Source organism: Labeo rohita, unplaced genomic scaffold, assembly GCF_022985175.1.
Source record: "Labeo rohita strain BAU-BD-2019 unplaced genomic scaffold, IGBB_LRoh.1.0 scaffold_220, whole genome shotgun sequence".
NCBI lineage: Eukaryota > Metazoa > Chordata > Actinopteri > Cypriniformes > Cyprinidae > Labeo > Labeo rohita.
The window spans coordinates 41,166-58,685 of record NW_026128440.1 but is presented as its reverse complement, the minus strand read 5'-3'; the positions used below and the strand labels follow the sequence as shown (position 1 = coordinate 58,685).

Genomic DNA, 17,520 nt, shown 5'->3' with positions numbered 1-17,520 from the left:
ATCATTTTCATTCAACAACATGCAATTATGTATATAGTGTCTATTTTCCTATATAGTCTGTAGTCCGTGTAGAGTCAGAACTAGCGATGCTTGATTCGCGAATTAAATGACTCGATTGAGTCGGTTCAGTTAACCGTTTTTAACGAGTTAACAAATCTCGTTTCTGAATCGTTCCGTTTCTCAGTGAAACCGTAATATGTGTATCTTGATAATCTCTAAAATGGCTAAATGCATTTTTTTTTCAGCTCTACAACACAAGCCTACATTAGCCACATTATTAAAAAAAATAAAAACATTGCTTTTGTGCTTTGTGCAGTGCTTTTAAGATTTTTGTTTGCTTTTCTGTCAAAATATTTAAGATTAATGTATTGTTTTAGATTCTTTAGAAATTAATTCATTATTAAATTAATTACTAAAAACCTACATAGCTAAAATGTCATTCTAGTGGGGGAAAAAAGCAAATCAAATGCAGAATTTTTATCCCGTTAATATAGGTTTATAAATCCTAAATAGTCTTGATTGAATACAAAAATTGCAGAATTGTTTCCTTTTCCAATGCACATAGTTCCCTTATATTCAGAAACATGCTTATCTGGATCCCTTGTAGCATATTTGATCAATTTTGTCACTGATACAACATTTGTTTTGCATTTTCTATGCTTTTCCCCAGTTCCTCTCATGTGTAAACGTTTAGTTTTCCCTCATCAAAGAAAAGGTGAAGGTTAGCTTGGACATTATGTTTAGATTATAGTTAAACACATAATAATTAAATATATTTAGTGAAATCATATATAGCCAGGTAAATGTGCACACTGACGTAAGGCTAGTAACGCCCGTGGCCACGCCCCCTCCATTTAACTCCTTGTCATCTGAGGTGCGAGTTCACTGTTTGTTGTGACGGACGCGCAGAGATGTCAGGAATTGCGGCGAAGCTTCAGCAGAACCGAGCGAGAGCAGCGGGCGTCGGTACCAACGCTCAGGCGGTCAAATTCCTCAACCAGGACTATGAAGCGCTCAAACGCGAGTGTCTGGAGAGCGGACGCCTGTTTCAGGATGACACGTTTGAAGCCAGTACATCTGCCCTGGGGTTCAAGGAACTGGGACCAAACTCATCCAAAGTGCGCGGGGTTGAGTGGCTGAGACCAAAGGTGGGTGTAACACAATCATTTAATAAATAATATTTAATAAAAGTGTTAAATTAATTAAAAAAACTGAAATATGTATCTATAAGTAATATGAAATATTATAGAAATATGTAAAATAATACATGTGTATTAAATGTGAGCTGTTTTATTATACTTTTATATACTAAATAAATGTTTTATTTAAAAAAAAAAGTCTAAACTGAAAGACTAAATTACTCTCAGTCTGTTAAATTTGCATAACAAAAAAATGTACCTGCTGGTTATACCTATAGTATTCAGTATTTTATTTCGCATATTTTTTGGCACCTGACATTTGCCTGATTTGCATGGTTGAAGTGTTCACACCCTTCATTACAATGGCAAAACATTCTTAAACCAGGTTCAAATCTTATTTGTTTGCTCTAGGCCATCACGCCTTGAGCATCTTGTCTTGTTGTTTATGTTTGGTAATTATAACCAACTATTAGTCTGAAGCTTCCTGTATCTAGGTGTGTTTGATCTCATTTGTCAACTGCACTTGTCCGTTTTAGTTCAGTCATATCACTGTGCTACAGATAATATACACATCAGTGTTTTAATGCATGTGTTTTCGAACACCAGCCAGCTAGCCAAGAAAGAACAACAAATTGTACATTAATGACCATGTGAACTACAGCATGTTAGTCTGATCTTGACAAACCACTTCAGAGCCAGACAGACCAGGAAGTTATGGGAACATACACTCCCACAGAGCATTAGCGTGTTAAATGTTGCATCCTTATGCTTTTGTGATCCCCATAATGCATTAGTGCTTACCAGAAGACCTTTTAGAGTCAATTAAAATGAATATGATCCTCGCAGCTGGTATGATGGATGGCTGTTGTTGTGTTCAAGAATGGTGTCAGCTAATTCACAGTCTGTTCTATTTTTAACGATTTAAATTAAAAAATTGAATTAACACAATTGAAATGGTTCATATTTAGCTGTGTCCCACACTTTTCAACCCTGTTAGAGCATGATTTTCCCCTATATAGAAAATGTAACATTCCTCATAATTGTAACACCCACAAAGAAGTGTTCATTGTCAGTTTTTACAAATATTTCAGTGTCAACTGCTCAACCACTCAGCCCTGTTACTCAGGTTATTGTAATAAAAATCATTCCAATGCAATGTTAAATGTTAAACATTTAATTTTAAATGTTATTTAAATATTTAACATGAATATGAAATATTATACAATAATATACGTATGATTATTAAATATTTAAAGTAATATTTTTATGAACAATAATACTGGTTAAATCTATAGTATTTAATATTCTGGTATCCATTTTGCAACCTTGTTACCACATGATTTTACTGCTATATTTTCACTTGTTATGGAAAATTGGTCAATTAAAACATAATTTGAACTCTAAATAACTTTTTTTTTCATTGTATATTTATGCACAAATTTCAAATTTAACTGCTTAACCATTCAACCCTGTTACTCAGTTTATTATAATTAAAAAGATCACACAAAATGCTTATTTTTAATATGTGATACATATAGTTAATCAATAAAGTTAATCAATAACTACAAACCAACAAATAAACAGAAAATCTCCAGCTTCTATTAAGTTATGTGTTATTTAAGCTAATTTTGTTACCCTGTTACTGCACGATATCTCCTATTTATTGGAAACGTAAACCAAAACATACTTTATTCAAAACGTACTTCAAAATAACTTAATTTTCATTGTCTACTTTTGCACAAATTTGAATGTTGACTGCACAACCATTCAACCCTGTTATTCAGGTAACTGCAGTAAAAAATGATCATGCAAATATTTATGTTTAACATATGGTAGATAAAAGTTAAACAATAACTACAAACTAACAAATAAACACAAAATCTCTAGCTCCTTTTGAGTTTTGCGTTATTTAAGCTCATTCTGCAACCCTGTTACTGCATGATTACTCCTGTTATAGGAAACATAACTAAAACATAATTTGGACTGTAAATAATTTTCATTGTCTATGTAAGCACAGATTTCAGTATTGACTGCTCTACCATTCAACCCTGTTACTCAGTTTATTATAATGAAAATTATCACATAAATATTTATTTTTATATGTGTTACATATAAGTTAATCAATAACTACAAACCAACAAATAAACAAAATGTCTAGCTCCTGTTGTCATTTTGCAACCCTGTTACTGCATGGTTTCTCCTGTTACAGGAAATGTAAACTAAAACATAGTTTGTACCCTAAATGACTTTATTTTCATTGTAAATTTTTGCAAGAATTTCAGTGTTGACTGCTCAACCATTTAATCCTGTTACTCAGGTAACTAGTACAAAATGATCAAGCAAATATTAAATTTACAAGCTAAATTTACAACCCTGTTACTTAGCTCTGTTTTGTACTATATTGTATGGAAGCTGCCATTTGTTTGAACATTTTCATTCAGCAATGAAATCATTTATTGTTAAGGTAAACCAGTGATTCATGTTTATGGAATGCCTGTTTTTGTCATCCAGCAACTGACATCCAACCCATCGTTCATTAGTGGAGGAGCGAGCAGAACTGACATCTGCCAGGGTGCTTTGGGTGAGTCAGTTTAGCTATAATATTTGCCTATTGTGGAGCTGGTGTACAATGAAACTTTAGAAACGACGATAACAAAAGATCGTAAAGAACTGTCCCATACAGAATAATCTGCAGAATTCAGCCACTGAAATGTTAAACCACAAAAGCAGTTTTTCTGGTTAAGGAAGTTTCTTTTGATGGAAAATCATTAGAACTGTACAGGAAAACACCCTGTTTGAGCAAACTCATTCATTCTGATCCATATTTCTTAAATAATTCAATTGCCATTTTCTCACATCTGGGAATTTTATTAACTGCATATGTTCCTAAAGAAACAGTTCACCCAAAACATCTAAAACTAAATGTTTTACTTGAAAACTCAAAGGGTGAGTAATCAGCTGAATGGAAGGGAATCCCAGTTGTGCAACATGAAAAGCTAAACCTTTTTGTCCACATAGCAACTCCCAAGTCCCAAACACACACGCACATACACACCCTGTTTAACCTGTTTTACTACAACACAAACACCAGTGTGCTTTTATCCTGTCTTGGATCATACAAACTGTTTTCACATGACTGAGTTTTCCGTTGTAGCTGAAAATCTTGATAAGAGCCCTGATCAGAAAATTCCACTGACTTTACTGGCTATAAAGGAAATGCTGTGATGCAAATTAGTTTGCAAAATGTGTGGGAGCAGGAATATTAGGAGGGGTGGTGTCCTGAAACATTCCAGAACAACTTATGTCGATTGCAGTTTATGTTTTACCAATGACATCGCAGCAAATCGTTGTTGAAGTTTGTAGAATAAACAGTGAAATCTAATAAAATATTAAATAAAAGAGCAGCTGCTACAGGTTTACAATAGTGAGTCAATATGATTTGACATCATCCTGCTGGTTTTCCAGGTGACTGTTGGCTTCTAGCTGCCATCGCTTCTCTTACCCTCAACCAGGATGTGTTCGCCCGTGTGGTCCCGCCTGAACAGAATTTTGACAGTGACTACGCTGGAATATTTCATTTCCAGGTTAATAACCACTTTTTCACATAAAAGCCAGTCCAACCAAAAATGTTACAAATATTATGAATGAAATTGCATTTTATAGTTTTATAGTTCAGTACTAATACAGAAGTGTCGGCTAACTGATATCCTAAACTGTTTTTTATTTATTGTTTATCTGCTTTTTAGATATAATATACGTTATATATGCTATTACTATTATTTATTTTCACGATTACTATTGTTAGTTTTCTTCCGATGTAAAAGTCCTATTAATTTTTAGCATTATTTTATAGGTCTCTGCTGACCAACATCCTGAATCAATTTTTAATTATTGTTTTGTTTGTGTTTGACATAACTTAAAATATAGAAAAATCCTTCAGGTCTCACAAATTATTTGTTTTTTCAGCATTTTTGTGTATTTGAACTCTTTCCAGCAATGGCTGTATGATTTTGAGATCCATCTTTTCATGCTGAGGACAACTGAGGGACTCATACGCAACTACTACAGAAGGTTCAAATGCTCACTGATGCTTTAAAATGCTCACCCAATGCATTAAGAGACTGGGGGTGAAAACTTTTGAAATTTGAAGATCAGGGTAAATTTAACTTATTTTGTCTTAAGTATCTTCTGTAGCTTCTGAAGGGCAGTACTAAATTGAGAAAAAAATAATATTTAGACAAAATGAGAAAGAAGTACAATCTTTATTCTGTTCAAAAGTTTTCACCCCCCAGCTCTTAATGCATCAGTGAACATTTGAACCGTCTGTAATAGTTGCATATGAGTCCCTCAGTTGCCCTCAGTGTGAAAAGATTGATCTCACAATCATACAGTCATTGTTGGAAAGGGTTCAAATGCACAAAAATGCTGAAAAATCAAAGAATTTGGTCCCACCTGAAGGATTTTTCTGAAGAACAGCGTGCAGTTTAACGGCTCAGGACAAATAAGGGACTCATGAACAACTATCACTAAACAAAAAATTTTTGAACTGGGTCATTTTTATAAATTCAATTAAAATTTTCTTATGTGGACTATTCAGGTCAGTACTAAATAAAATAACATGCATTTTGTATGATCTCTCTTATTTTGGTAAAATAATTAACATTTTGCAGATTCTGCAAGGTGTATGTAAACTTTTTAAAATTTACAAGACGTTATTCCATGAAGACGTCAAACATTTGATTAATGTTTGCATATGTCTGTTGTCTCTTCAGTTCTGGCAGTTTGGTGAATGGGTGGATGTGGTCATTGATGACCGTCTGCCTACCAGGAACAAAGAGCTGCTGTTCGTCCACTCTGCCGAGGGCTCTGAGTTTTGGAGCGCCCTGCTGGAGAAGGCCTATGCAAAGTGAGTAGTCAGTAGTTAAACTCATTTAGCATGTCAAAGTGGACTAGACTTCCTTAGCTACTTCTTGTCCTCAGGGTGAATGGCTGCTATGAAGCTCTGTCTGGTGGCACCACCACCGAAGGCTTTGAAGATTTCACTGGAGGTATCGCAGAGGTCCACGAACTAGCAAAAGCAGGTCCAAACCTATTCAAAGTCATCCAGAAGGCTTTGAGCTGGGGCTCACTGCTGGGCTGCTCCATAGATGTGAGAAGCTTCAATATTTACGTGCACAACCTTGTAATTACTAACTGTTGTGTAACTGTCAGTGAACTGGAACTGATAGTCATGCAAAACTGGTTCTGTTGTGTTTTTGTTACTGATGTTTGTTTTGTTTCGGATTGGTTTAGATCACAAACTCAGCTGATTCAGAGGCCATTACTAGTCAGAAACTGGTGAAAGGACACGCCTACTCGGTTACAGGAGCAGATGAGGTTAGCAATGATTAGTATTGACTAGAATGTTGACTAGAAAAAGTTACTCTGCCTCATGTTGTTTTAAACCTGTACTTCAGTTTCTTCTTCTGTTGAACACAAAATTAGATATTTTAATGAATGTTGGGTACCAAACAGTTGATGGTAGCCATTGGCTTCCATAGTGTTTTTTTCCATACCATGGAAGTCAATGGCTACTGCCAGCTGTTTGATTTAACAACATTCTTCAGAACCTCTTATTTTGTGTTCAACAGAAGAAAACAAGTCATACAGGTTTATAACAACATGTGGGTGAGTAAATGTTGACAGGAGTTTAATTTCTGGATGAACTATCCATTTTAATTGGTTTGCAGATGGAATATAATTTATGACTAAATGTAACAGGTGGAGTACAGGGGCAACTTAACCAAACTGATCCGGATCAGGAACCCCTGGGGGCAAGTGGAGTGGACCGGAGCCTGGAGTGATGGGTGGGTAATCCAAATACACAGTGTTACATGTGTGTAAATGAATAAGCATGTAAAACTCTGTTTCTGAAATGCAACTGTGGAAACCAACTGTGGTTTCGAGTAACCACACCCACTTGAGGCTCTATTCAGACATGTTGCTATGAGTTGCTATAGGAACTCTGTTTAAGCCTTTATGCCCTCGGGTGTAGGAAGGAGAAGTTGAGTGCCGCCCATCCTAATTAGGTGTACACCTAATTTCCTCGTTCCACAACAAAACAATGGATGTTAAATGTACTTAACCCATTGACGCTTAACTCATTCAATCCTTTGGGAAAACATATAATTTTAATATATCATTTAATTTTATATATATATACATACACGTTGGAATTTGTTATGTGGGGTGGCATGTGTATGCCTACAAAATCTTATATCACTTGACAAACTGTAAAATTAAGGGCCAATATTTGCCCCCTGGAACTGATTTCCAAGGGCAATTTTTACATTTATAAGGGCAATTTTTGTAATCATCGTATTATTATAATCCCCATACTATGTTGTCTTTAATGCCAAATACTTAGATTTACCCAGTTACTTTAATAAATATTTTAAACTGTTGCCTATAACAATAGACTGTTTAAAATTGTATCTAAATGATACAAATCTAAATTATGTAATAATAATGTATCTAAATTATACAAAAAAAGGAGCTCATAAGGCTGCAATATTATGACAAAATCATTATTGTAGATTATTGCACTTTATATTGAAATAATGATTATTAATATTAATAAACAAAACGTCCTGGTTATTTGTGTAACCTTCTTCCTTGAGATCTCCTTCCAGAGATAGCGACTAGAGTGTTGTCTAAAGTACCAACTTCGGTAACAGTTGGTATTGAAATTTTGAAAATGTCCATTTCCTGCTAGCATTTGAGTGCTGTTGAGCCAATTCTTAAACATTGCTGAAGCACTACTTGAGCGTTTGAAAGCCGCATTTGTCAGCGGATCCCTTATGCATCTACATAGACAGATCATCTGACAAACACGGCTTTCAAATGCTCCTGTTGTGGTTCTGTGTGAGCATTCAGTGAAGAGCATGAAGCACTGATCATTGTAGCCAATCACAGTCATATTTTTTGAGCATGTGAACTGTGAGCGTCTGTACTTTTGACAACACTAGAATTGGGGAATCTCGCCAGAGAGACCAATCTGCTTAGAGTGTAAACTAAATAAACCAATGCACATTGGCATGCAATATTTGCATCTGACTGCTGCACCCTGCAGCATGGTTATAAATAGGCAGCAGGTGCAGCAAATGTGGTGACAGGACGTGACGTCTCCTTCAGGGAACCAGGGTTACACAAGTAACCGAGACGTTCCCTTTCACGAATTATGAATCCCTACCAAAGCGCCACTGATGCTGCCCCTTCCAGTGCTCTGCGTAAGCCTCCTGATGCCCCTATTAGACGAGAAGGTATAGAAGGTAGATCACTGCTGTTCCTGCACAACCCACTCAGTGAGACCTGGATAACACTGGGAAAGCATACCTGTTCCACTGGAAGAGGAACACCGTGGAAGCCACCTCCTCCACAGGGAGGTTCTAAGTGGAAATACACATATGGACTAACCCCGTAGGGCCAAGTCTCTGGGGTTGCTCAGACCTAGTTAGGGTGGCTACACCTTTGCAGTGGGCTCTGCCAAGGGAAGCCACAGGCTTAGAAAGTAAACTGTGGAAGAATACACATATGGGATCCCCCCAGGGTCACCTCATATAGGCACCCAGCCTACCGCCGGATGCTCCGCCATGTCTGTCTGCCACAGGTGATAAAGGAACTCAAAAAATTTTGCTCATCAGGGATCTCACTGGTGCAAAATAAGCATGTACCTCTCGGTGCTTCTAGCTTTTTAAGATGAAAACACGAAAGCTAGAAAAGCGAACGTGTTGGGTGTCACCTAGCCCACAACTCTACAAACATCTGACAGTGAGGCACTATGTGTCAGCGCCCAAGAGGATGCAATACTTCAGGTAGAGTGAGCTCGCAACCTGAGCAGGCAGGGCACGCCTTGTGTTTGGTAAGCACTGCCAGTTAGACTAGATGAATACTTACAGGCTCGTGAGGGGAGACGGGGTTTACACCGCCAGTTGGCAGTGGATACAGCTGGTAAACTTTGTTTAGAAGGTCCAGCACATTCCCTGGGCAACTTCACTGGCTGTGGAGCGCTGGAGGGGTGAGGGGCCCTGGGAGGTTGGTTCCTCGGAGGGGAAGCCCTCACCGTAACCTTTAGACCATTCAAGCTACTACCTGAAGTAGACCTCCTCTGGCTTAAAGGCCTCCACAGGCTTAGAAGCTATACTGTGTAAGAACACGCATATGGGATCCCCTCAGGATCACTACGTATGGGCACCCAGCCTACCACTGGCTTTTAAGTATACAGCGAATGAAGGCCTGGCACCAGATGCTCTGCCACGTCTGGCTGCCACAGGTGATGGAGGAACTCAACAGGTTTTGCCCAACAGGGAACTCTGGAGCAAATGAAGCACATACTATGACGCAGCAAGCCAACACTGAGCTGGGGCTTCTCTGTGCTTCTACCCATTTGAGGTGAGAACACAGGAGGATACCGGCTCAACATGAAGGCTAGAGAATCTAGCGAAAATGCAGCTCTACAAACATCTGTCAGCGAGGCGCCATGTGTCAGTGCCCAAGAGGATGCAATACTCCGGTAGCTCACAACCTGAGCAGCCAGGGCAAGCCTTGTGCTTGGTAAGCACTGCCAGTTAGACTAGACGATTACTACCCGGGCAACTCCAATGGTTGTGGAGAAGGGGGGAGGGGCCCTGGGAGTACAGAATCCTAAAAAAAAGTAAGATGATAATAATAAGAAATGTTTCTTGAGCAGCAAATCAGCAGAATGATTTCTGAAAGATCATGTGACACTGAAGACTAGAGTAATGATCCTAAAAATTCAGCTTTGCTGTTTTAGTAAAATAAAATTTTAAATTGTAGTAATATTTAGTAATATAGTAACTGTTTTTACTATATTTTGTTAAAAATACAGCATTGGTGAGCACTGGTCTTCTTTCAAAAACATTAAAAGTCTTACCAACCGCAAACTTTTGAGTGGTAGTGTATATATGCAAAATAAGCTTTTTATTCAAGCCAAAAATTTTAGCCAAAATAATGACTGGGAAATTCGCTGAATGTCCTGTGATTGGTCTATAGGTCATCAGAATGGCGTCAGATCAGTGACGCCGATCGTGAGAGATTGAGCTGCAAAGCAGAAGATGGAGAGTTCTGGTAAACTGCAAATATTTTATTTGTTTATTTTTTGGACTTTTTAGTTAAGGTGTTTCATAAGATAATTGACAAGATGTTTCTCTGCATCACAGGATGGCGTTCTCTGATTTCCTGCGTCTTTACTCGCGGGTGGAGATCTGTAATCTGACCCCTGATGCTCTGTCAGACGAAAGCCTTAATAAGTGGGCACTGTCCAAGTTTGATGGCAACTGGAGGAATGGATCAACTGCTGGAGGCTGCAGGAATTATCCAAGTAATTAACTGAATTAACTACATGATAAATATATTATACTGTATTATATTACATAATTTTATATTGAATATTAGACCAAGAATACAAAACAAAACAAAGATTATTTGTCACAGTGCAGGTGAGGCAAGGAAGAGGAGATGCGGTTCAAAATATCTTTAACTTTGTTTAGAAAAATGACAATAATGCTCTAAGGCAAAAACACACAGGGAAAATAAACATGATGGCTTTGCGCATCTAACAAAGACAATACCAGAACAAAACAAAAACACAAGAATACCAAACAAAATCAACAGCAAAAAACAAAACAATACTAAAACAAAACAGCAAAACACAAATAAAGAATACTAAACAAAAACAACAAAAATCTAAGCAAAATAATAGTAAATAAATACAACAAAAAACAAAAAAGAATATTGCACAAAAACAAAATGGCAAAAAATAAAACAATATTAAACAAAAACAACAGCAAAATCAAAAGTATACTAAAAACTACTGCAAAAAAAACTAAACAAAAGCAACAGCAAAAAATAACATTAAAAACAGTAAAAAGTGGAACAAACTAAAACAACAAACAAACAACAGCAAACAAAAACGGCAAAAAATACTAAAAAACATAAAAAATAAAACAAAGTATTAAATAATCCTAAATGAAATTAAACAGACAAAAGAATACCAAACAAAATCAACAGCAAAAAATAAAATTTATACTAAAAAAAAAAAAAAATAAAAAAAAAAAAATAAATAATAATAATAATAATAATAATAATAATAATAATAATAATAGTGAACAAAAACAACAGCAAAAAAATTACACACAAAAAAAACAACAACTGCAAAAATAAAGCAATGGCAAAAAATGAATACTAACAGCAAGGAACCTAAACAACAGTAAAAAAAAAAAAAAAAAAAAAAAAAAAGAATAGTAAACAAAAACAACAAAAATCAAAGGAAAATAATAGTAGATAAATACAAAAAAAATACAGCACAAATAATGCTAAATAAAACAAACACAAGAATACCAAACATAATCAACAGCAAGAAACAAAATAAAAATAAAAACAGCAACAACAAAAAACAAAACAGTAGTAAATGCATATAACGAAAACAAAACAAAAATTACTGCACAAAAACAGAATATAAAAGAATATTAGAGAAAATAAAATAATGTTGAACAAAAACTACAGCAAAAACAAAAGTACACTAAAAACAACTGCAAAAAAATACTAAAAAGCAACAGCAAAAAAAAAACACTTAAAAACAATACACAGAGAAAAAAAAAAAAATGTATACCAAACAAAAACAGCCCATAAAACAAAAAAAAAACCAAATAACTAATGCTAAACAAACCAAACTCAAGAATATCAACAAAATTTAAAGCAAGAAATAAGATAAAACAAACACAACAGCAAAAAAAAAAGCTATACTAAACAGCAAAACAACAATTTATGACCTTTGTTATGCTCTTGCCAGACTCATTCTGGATGAATCCTCAGTTTTTGATCAAGCTGGAGGAGCAGGACGATGACCCAACTGATAATGAAGTGGGATGCAGCTTCGTTGTGGGTCTGATCCAGAAGAACCGCCGCAAAATGAGAAAAGTCGGAGAGGACATGCACACCATCGGCTTCGCCATCTACGAGGTGAGCAGTTAACACTGTGTCGGGAAATAGTCTGATCCACTTTCCTGCCTGTTCTGACCAAGAACTATCAGAAGTGATAAGAACTGAATATTTTACAAACATAAACAAATTAAATCAGTATATCTCTCTTACTGTCATCCACAGGTTCCTGACGAGGTATTGACGGCAGATACTAAAGCACCAGTTTGCTACATAACCTCAAAATCCACTAGTGTTTTTTATCAGTTCATCATAGCCAGATTTACCCAGAAATTAACACTAATATTCTAATTTCTTGTTGAAATATTCTGTTGCAGATTGCCGGGCAGAGGAACGTCCACCTGGACCGCAACTTCTTCGTCCGACATGCATCAGCAGCCCGTTCTGAGACCTTCATCAACCTGCGTGAGGTTTGCTCTCGTTTCTGTCTGCCCCCCGGCGAGTATCTCATCGTACCCTCCACCTTCGAGCCTAACAAGGATGGAGACTTTTGTGTTCGCGTCTTCTCTGAGAAACAGGCCGAGTTCCAGTGAGTTCCTGGCCCACAATATTTCAATTGGTTGTAATGAAAGTTTATTTCTCCTGACTGAAAATATGTTTGGGTTTTAGAGAGCTTGATGACCCTGTCGATTGCAACGTTCCTGAGGTAAATTTCTTCAGTTGTCCAACATGAATTTCATACTGTATTATGACAAAAATGTCAATTATTTCAATGTTACTTTTTCATAGATTAATGTGAATGAGGGTGACATCGATAGCCGGTTCAAGAATCTGTTTGGACAGCTTGCTGGGGCAGTGAGTATTAATTATATTACAGAATAATTAATTATATTATTTTGTTCATTTTAATATTACTAAACTATATCCAATCTTTTTCTTTCTCCACAAGGATGCTGAAATCTCAGCATTTGAGCTGCAGAATATCCTGAACAAAGTGATATCTAAACGTAAGCTCTGAAACTTTTCACAAGCTATTTAGCTTTTGTGTTACATCTGTAAAATATATAGTAAATAATTAGTGCTGTCAAATAGATTAATCACAATTAATCGCATCCAAAATAGTTTGTGTTTATATGTTTATGTGCTGTGTATATTTGTGTATATAAATACACACACGTACATGTAAATATTTCTTAAATATGTACACGTATATATTAGTGGTGTCAAATGATTAATCGCGATTAATTGCATCCAAAATAAAAAATATATATATATATATATATATATAGAAGAGACCAACATGGGGAGGGGTTGGTGGGAACTAGGGAGAAGGCTCTGGAGGAGGACGGGCACCTGAGAGGGGGCCAGTAGACAGAGTCCATGGGGGTGACGAAGGAGAGAGGAGACAGGAGGAACCAGGGTGGACCAGGCAGACGACAAGACGGGCTTAGAGTAGGCGGCGCTATGTGGGACCCACAGCCATAATGACGGCCCACGGTGACGGCGGTGGTGGAGCCAGAGAGCCAACGAGCCAGGAGGATGGGTGAAGCCCAAGGGCTCTGGCGACCGAGGCGGAGACCGGGAGATCCGTGGTGGAGCCAGAGCAACTGAGGACCAAGGTGGAGCTGGTGGGAGGGAGAAGCCCAACGGAGTCGATGGGGCAGAGCGACAAGGTGAAACTGGAGGAGCGGAGTCCTGAGGCAAAGGCGGGTCGACGCCCAACCAAGGAGGAGCTGGAGGGACGAGGGAGCCCAGTGGAGCTGGTGGATCAACGAGTGACGGTGGAGGTGAGGGAGCTAGGAGCCGAGGTGGAGCCGCTGGGTCTGCAGGCCGAGGCGGAGATTCTCCTGCCACAGCGACAATGGAAGATGGCAGACCCGCGGAGCTCGCACCTTATAGATGGTAGGCTGAGGGCGAGCATAGGGGCTGCCAGATGACAGCGGTGGAGGAGGCAGGAGCGGGCGGTTGGGTGAACATTCGTGAGCCTCCTGGCTCTCAGGGCTGCCCTGTGGAATCAGAGCCCACTCCTGGCTGTACTCTGGGACTGAGTCTCTCTCTTGGGTTGACTGGGAAATGGGAGTCAGCCTCTAGATCTGTTTCCCAGTCAGTTAGGTCCCCCTCTAAGTCCAGCAGTCCCAGATGTATGATCAGCTCAACTGCGGTGTAGGGGGCGGAGCTCCACTCCACACTCACACCATCCATGGCTTGCTCCCTCATGGCAGGCTTGGTCGCCGGCTCTCGCACCTGGTCTGACGGGTTGGGCTCTTCCTCCGGGGCGATCCTCCAGTCAGTCGCTCGGCACTGCACTGGTTCGTTGAACACGGCAGGAAGTGGCTTTCTGCCATCGGTGGGCTCGGCCTATAGCTCCGCACAGTGGGGAGATGGTGGGCTGGGCCTGGCTGTTTCCCGGATCGGAGGTAGACACTCTCCAGACACCGGATGATCGCTTCCCTCCAGCTTAATCCGATGGTGTCTGGGAGGTCGACAGGGTGGTGGTAAATCACTCCGATCCAGAACAGTGAGTTCAGTGCAGCATCGCCAAACACTGTTAAAACGGTAAGCTGGCTGAACTCAACCGCATACTCCAGTAAGGAAAGGTCTTTGCGAGCGAGGGAGGTGAACCTTGCAACCAGGTGATCCATACAGGGGAATACACAATGGAAACAAAACACTGAGTGAAAATCGGAAAAAGAAAACATGGGGTAAACACGGAGGTATCCGTTTTTGGTTGGGTCTTCTGTCACACTCACACGGTCGTAAGGATGAGAGAAATGTGGAGTACAATCAACAGTCTTTTAATCAGCGAAACAGGGGTAATCCAATACAGGAATGAGGTGTAGATACATGTAGACTACACCTGACAGAAACTTAACTGAACAGACTGGGGCTATAAATACAGGATAATGAGGGACAGACAGGTGCAGGGAATCAACTAATAATCAAACTAAACGAGGACAGGAACATGACCGTATATAGAAACAGGAAACTAAAGCAGGGGGAAAACAACGGAACAGACAGTCCAGAACCCTGATATATATATATATATATATATATATATATATATATAAATGTATACACAGTACGCACACATATATTATGTAAAAAAAATATTTTAGATGCAGTTAATCATGATTAATCATTTGACAGTACTAGTATATGTGTATTTGTATTTATATATGATCAATAAATCAATAAAATATATAACTACAAATAAATACAAGTTTCCATATGTGTGTGTGTATATATATATATATATATATATATATATATATATATATATATATATATATATATATATATATATATATATATGAAGAGTTTAGATGCAAAAGCCTCTAAATCCATATTATATATATATATATATATGTACCCGTTTCTTATTCATTACATATTTTGATTATTGACTTTTTCACCTTTTAATCACTTTTTTAAGGCAAAGACATTAAAACAGATGGATTTAGTTTGGACACTTGCCGCAACATGGTGAACTTACTGGATGTATCCTTTTGAATCAATGCAGAAGATTTTTTTGAAATGCATCAATTTTTTTTTAAATAATTTGACTATTTAAATTATTATTTCTGTACTGTTCTAGTCTTTTCTTTCCTTTACTAATGTCTCAGAAAGACGGCAGTGGCAAACTGGGCATGGTTGAATTTAAGATTCTCTGGACTAAAATTGAGATGTACCTGGTATGTTTTCATGCTTGCTTTCATCCTGGTATCATTTATTTGTACAGTGCGTCCTCGAAGGCGGTAGTTTGTTATAAAATGTTTGTGTTTTGTCAGGACATCTTCTGTAAAAACGACAAGGACAAATCCGGCACAATGAGCTCTATGGAGATGAGGGAAGCCATAGGGAAAGCAGGTCAGCTGTTGTGTCTTAAAAGAACAGTTCACACAAAAACAACAAATCTGTTAATCAATTAATCACTTGATGTTGTTTTTACAGGCTTCTCTCTGAACAACCCTCTACACCAGATCTTGGTCGCGCGCTACAGCGACTCCAATCTCACCATTGACTTTGACAACTTTGTGGGCTGTATTATGCGCCTTGAATGCATGTTCAGTGAGTGTCCGATAAACAGCCGTATTTGAATGAAGACTGATATGTGATACGCTGCATTTACATATCCACATTCTCATTTGCAGAAACATTTAAAATGCTGGACAAGAACAAGGCTGGCACAGTAGAGCTGAACTTTTCTGAGGTTTGTGTCACTGTTAGTCATGTAACATGCAGTGAAGATTATAGAACGATTTTAAATCTAGCTATGGCATATAGTCCTATTTATTTTCTTTTTTTCAATTTCACTAAATTGTAAGTAAAACACGCAGTACACACAGAGCTTCATTAAAGCCATGAACCAAACCAATCAGCTGCGAGGTGAATCAAGCATCACAAACTTTGATTTGAAGCAAAAAAGTATTTAAAAATTAGACGAAAAGACCAAAACTGTGTACTTAATGGTTTTAATAAGGGAACGCACTGCAATCCTATAAAGGACTGTAAATGATGACGGTGAAATCAAAAACTACGTATTTAAAGTTGTTTGAAGCCTTGTGGTGCTTCATGTCAAAGGGGGTTTCCTGCAAACTAATTTGGCAGGATTTGCTGATCCTGACTTTGATTGGTGGAATTTTTGAACAGCATCATGGGTAATGCAGTCTTAACATGATAATTTAAAAACTAGTCTAAAATGATGCAAAAAGTTGCCATATACCATTGATTAACAACCTCAGAGCTCACAAAAGGTGTGTTTCCAAAGGTTTATAAGTTAAACATCAAAAAGACATGGTAGGATGCTCTTCCAAACATTGACACTACAACTGTATTTTATCTCCCTCTAGTGGCTGAATTTTGCAATGCTTTGAGGAACAGGAGCAGCAGATTCTAGACAGCTGGGTGGAGATCCAAGTTTCTTATACACTGCACAGACATTGACATTACCAGAGAAGGAAGGATAAACCGACATTGCCTACTTGTGTGTCATAAATCAAGACGCTATTTAATGCTACATGTTCTCGAGACAGTGTAATAGAATTCATATTATGGTGGTTTAGCTAGTTGGCTAATTGCTTATTTTGTTGTACAGTTCATAGAAGGGTATTTACTAGCAAATGAAACACTATGATAGATGACAAAAATATGTTGGGTGCAAACATGTCTTTCTATTTTTTAAAAACTGTAATCATAAACTAAAATAAATTCTGTGACTTTAAGGACACTGTTATTGTATGTGTCTTCTTTCTGTCTAGAACAATTGAAGCTATATGTATTGTGTGTGTGTGTGTTAAATATGCTTTACCAATAATACAATATCATTGACTGTTTTTGGCGGGTTCACGTTAGCGGTTTAAATCATCCTACACCAGCTTCACAGCTTCTTCCCCTCGCTGACTTATTCCCACCGATATCTAATGCTCCATTCCCAGAAGCAGAA

The 17,520-nt window shown here is 37.7% G+C and overlaps 1 protein-coding gene across 1 annotated transcript; it reads left to right on the top strand.

Moving 5' to 3' along the window:
* The first annotated feature begins 880 nt into the window (after positions 1 to 880).
* On the top strand, positions 881 to 17,299 carry capn2l (calpain 2, (m/II) large subunit, like). The gene is made up of 21 exons (XM_051102285.1): positions 881 to 1,148; positions 3,651 to 3,720; positions 4,605 to 4,723; positions 5,912 to 6,045; positions 6,120 to 6,288; positions 6,432 to 6,515; positions 6,900 to 6,985; positions 10,191 to 10,265; positions 10,358 to 10,518; positions 11,989 to 12,158; positions 12,303 to 12,314; positions 12,455 to 12,666; positions 12,747 to 12,783; positions 12,867 to 12,932; positions 13,027 to 13,084; positions 15,511 to 15,575; positions 15,701 to 15,769; positions 15,866 to 15,944; positions 16,029 to 16,145; positions 16,229 to 16,287; positions 16,928 to 17,299. The coding sequence occupies exons 1-21, from the start codon at positions 912 to 914 to the stop codon at positions 16,949 to 16,951; spliced, it is 2,103 nt and encodes a 700-aa protein (XP_050958242.1). The 5' UTR covers positions 881 to 911; the 3' UTR covers positions 16,952 to 17,299.
* Positions 17,300 to 17,520: the final 221 nt, after the last annotated feature.

Excerpts from the sequence above, each read along its gene's own strand:
- capn2l (XM_051102285.1), top strand. The coding sequence starts at position 912 with ATGTCAGGAATTGCGGCGAAGCTTCAGCAGAACCGAGCGAGAGCAGCG. Across the intron at positions 6,289-6,431 it reads TGCTGGGCTGCTCCATAGAT|ATCACAAACTCAGCTGATTC; the intron begins GTGAGAAGCTTC and ends GGATTGGTTTAG. Across the intron at positions 12,933-13,026 it reads TTGGACAGCTTGCTGGGGCA|GATGCTGAAATCTCAGCATT; the intron begins GTGAGTATTAAT and ends TTTCTCCACAAG.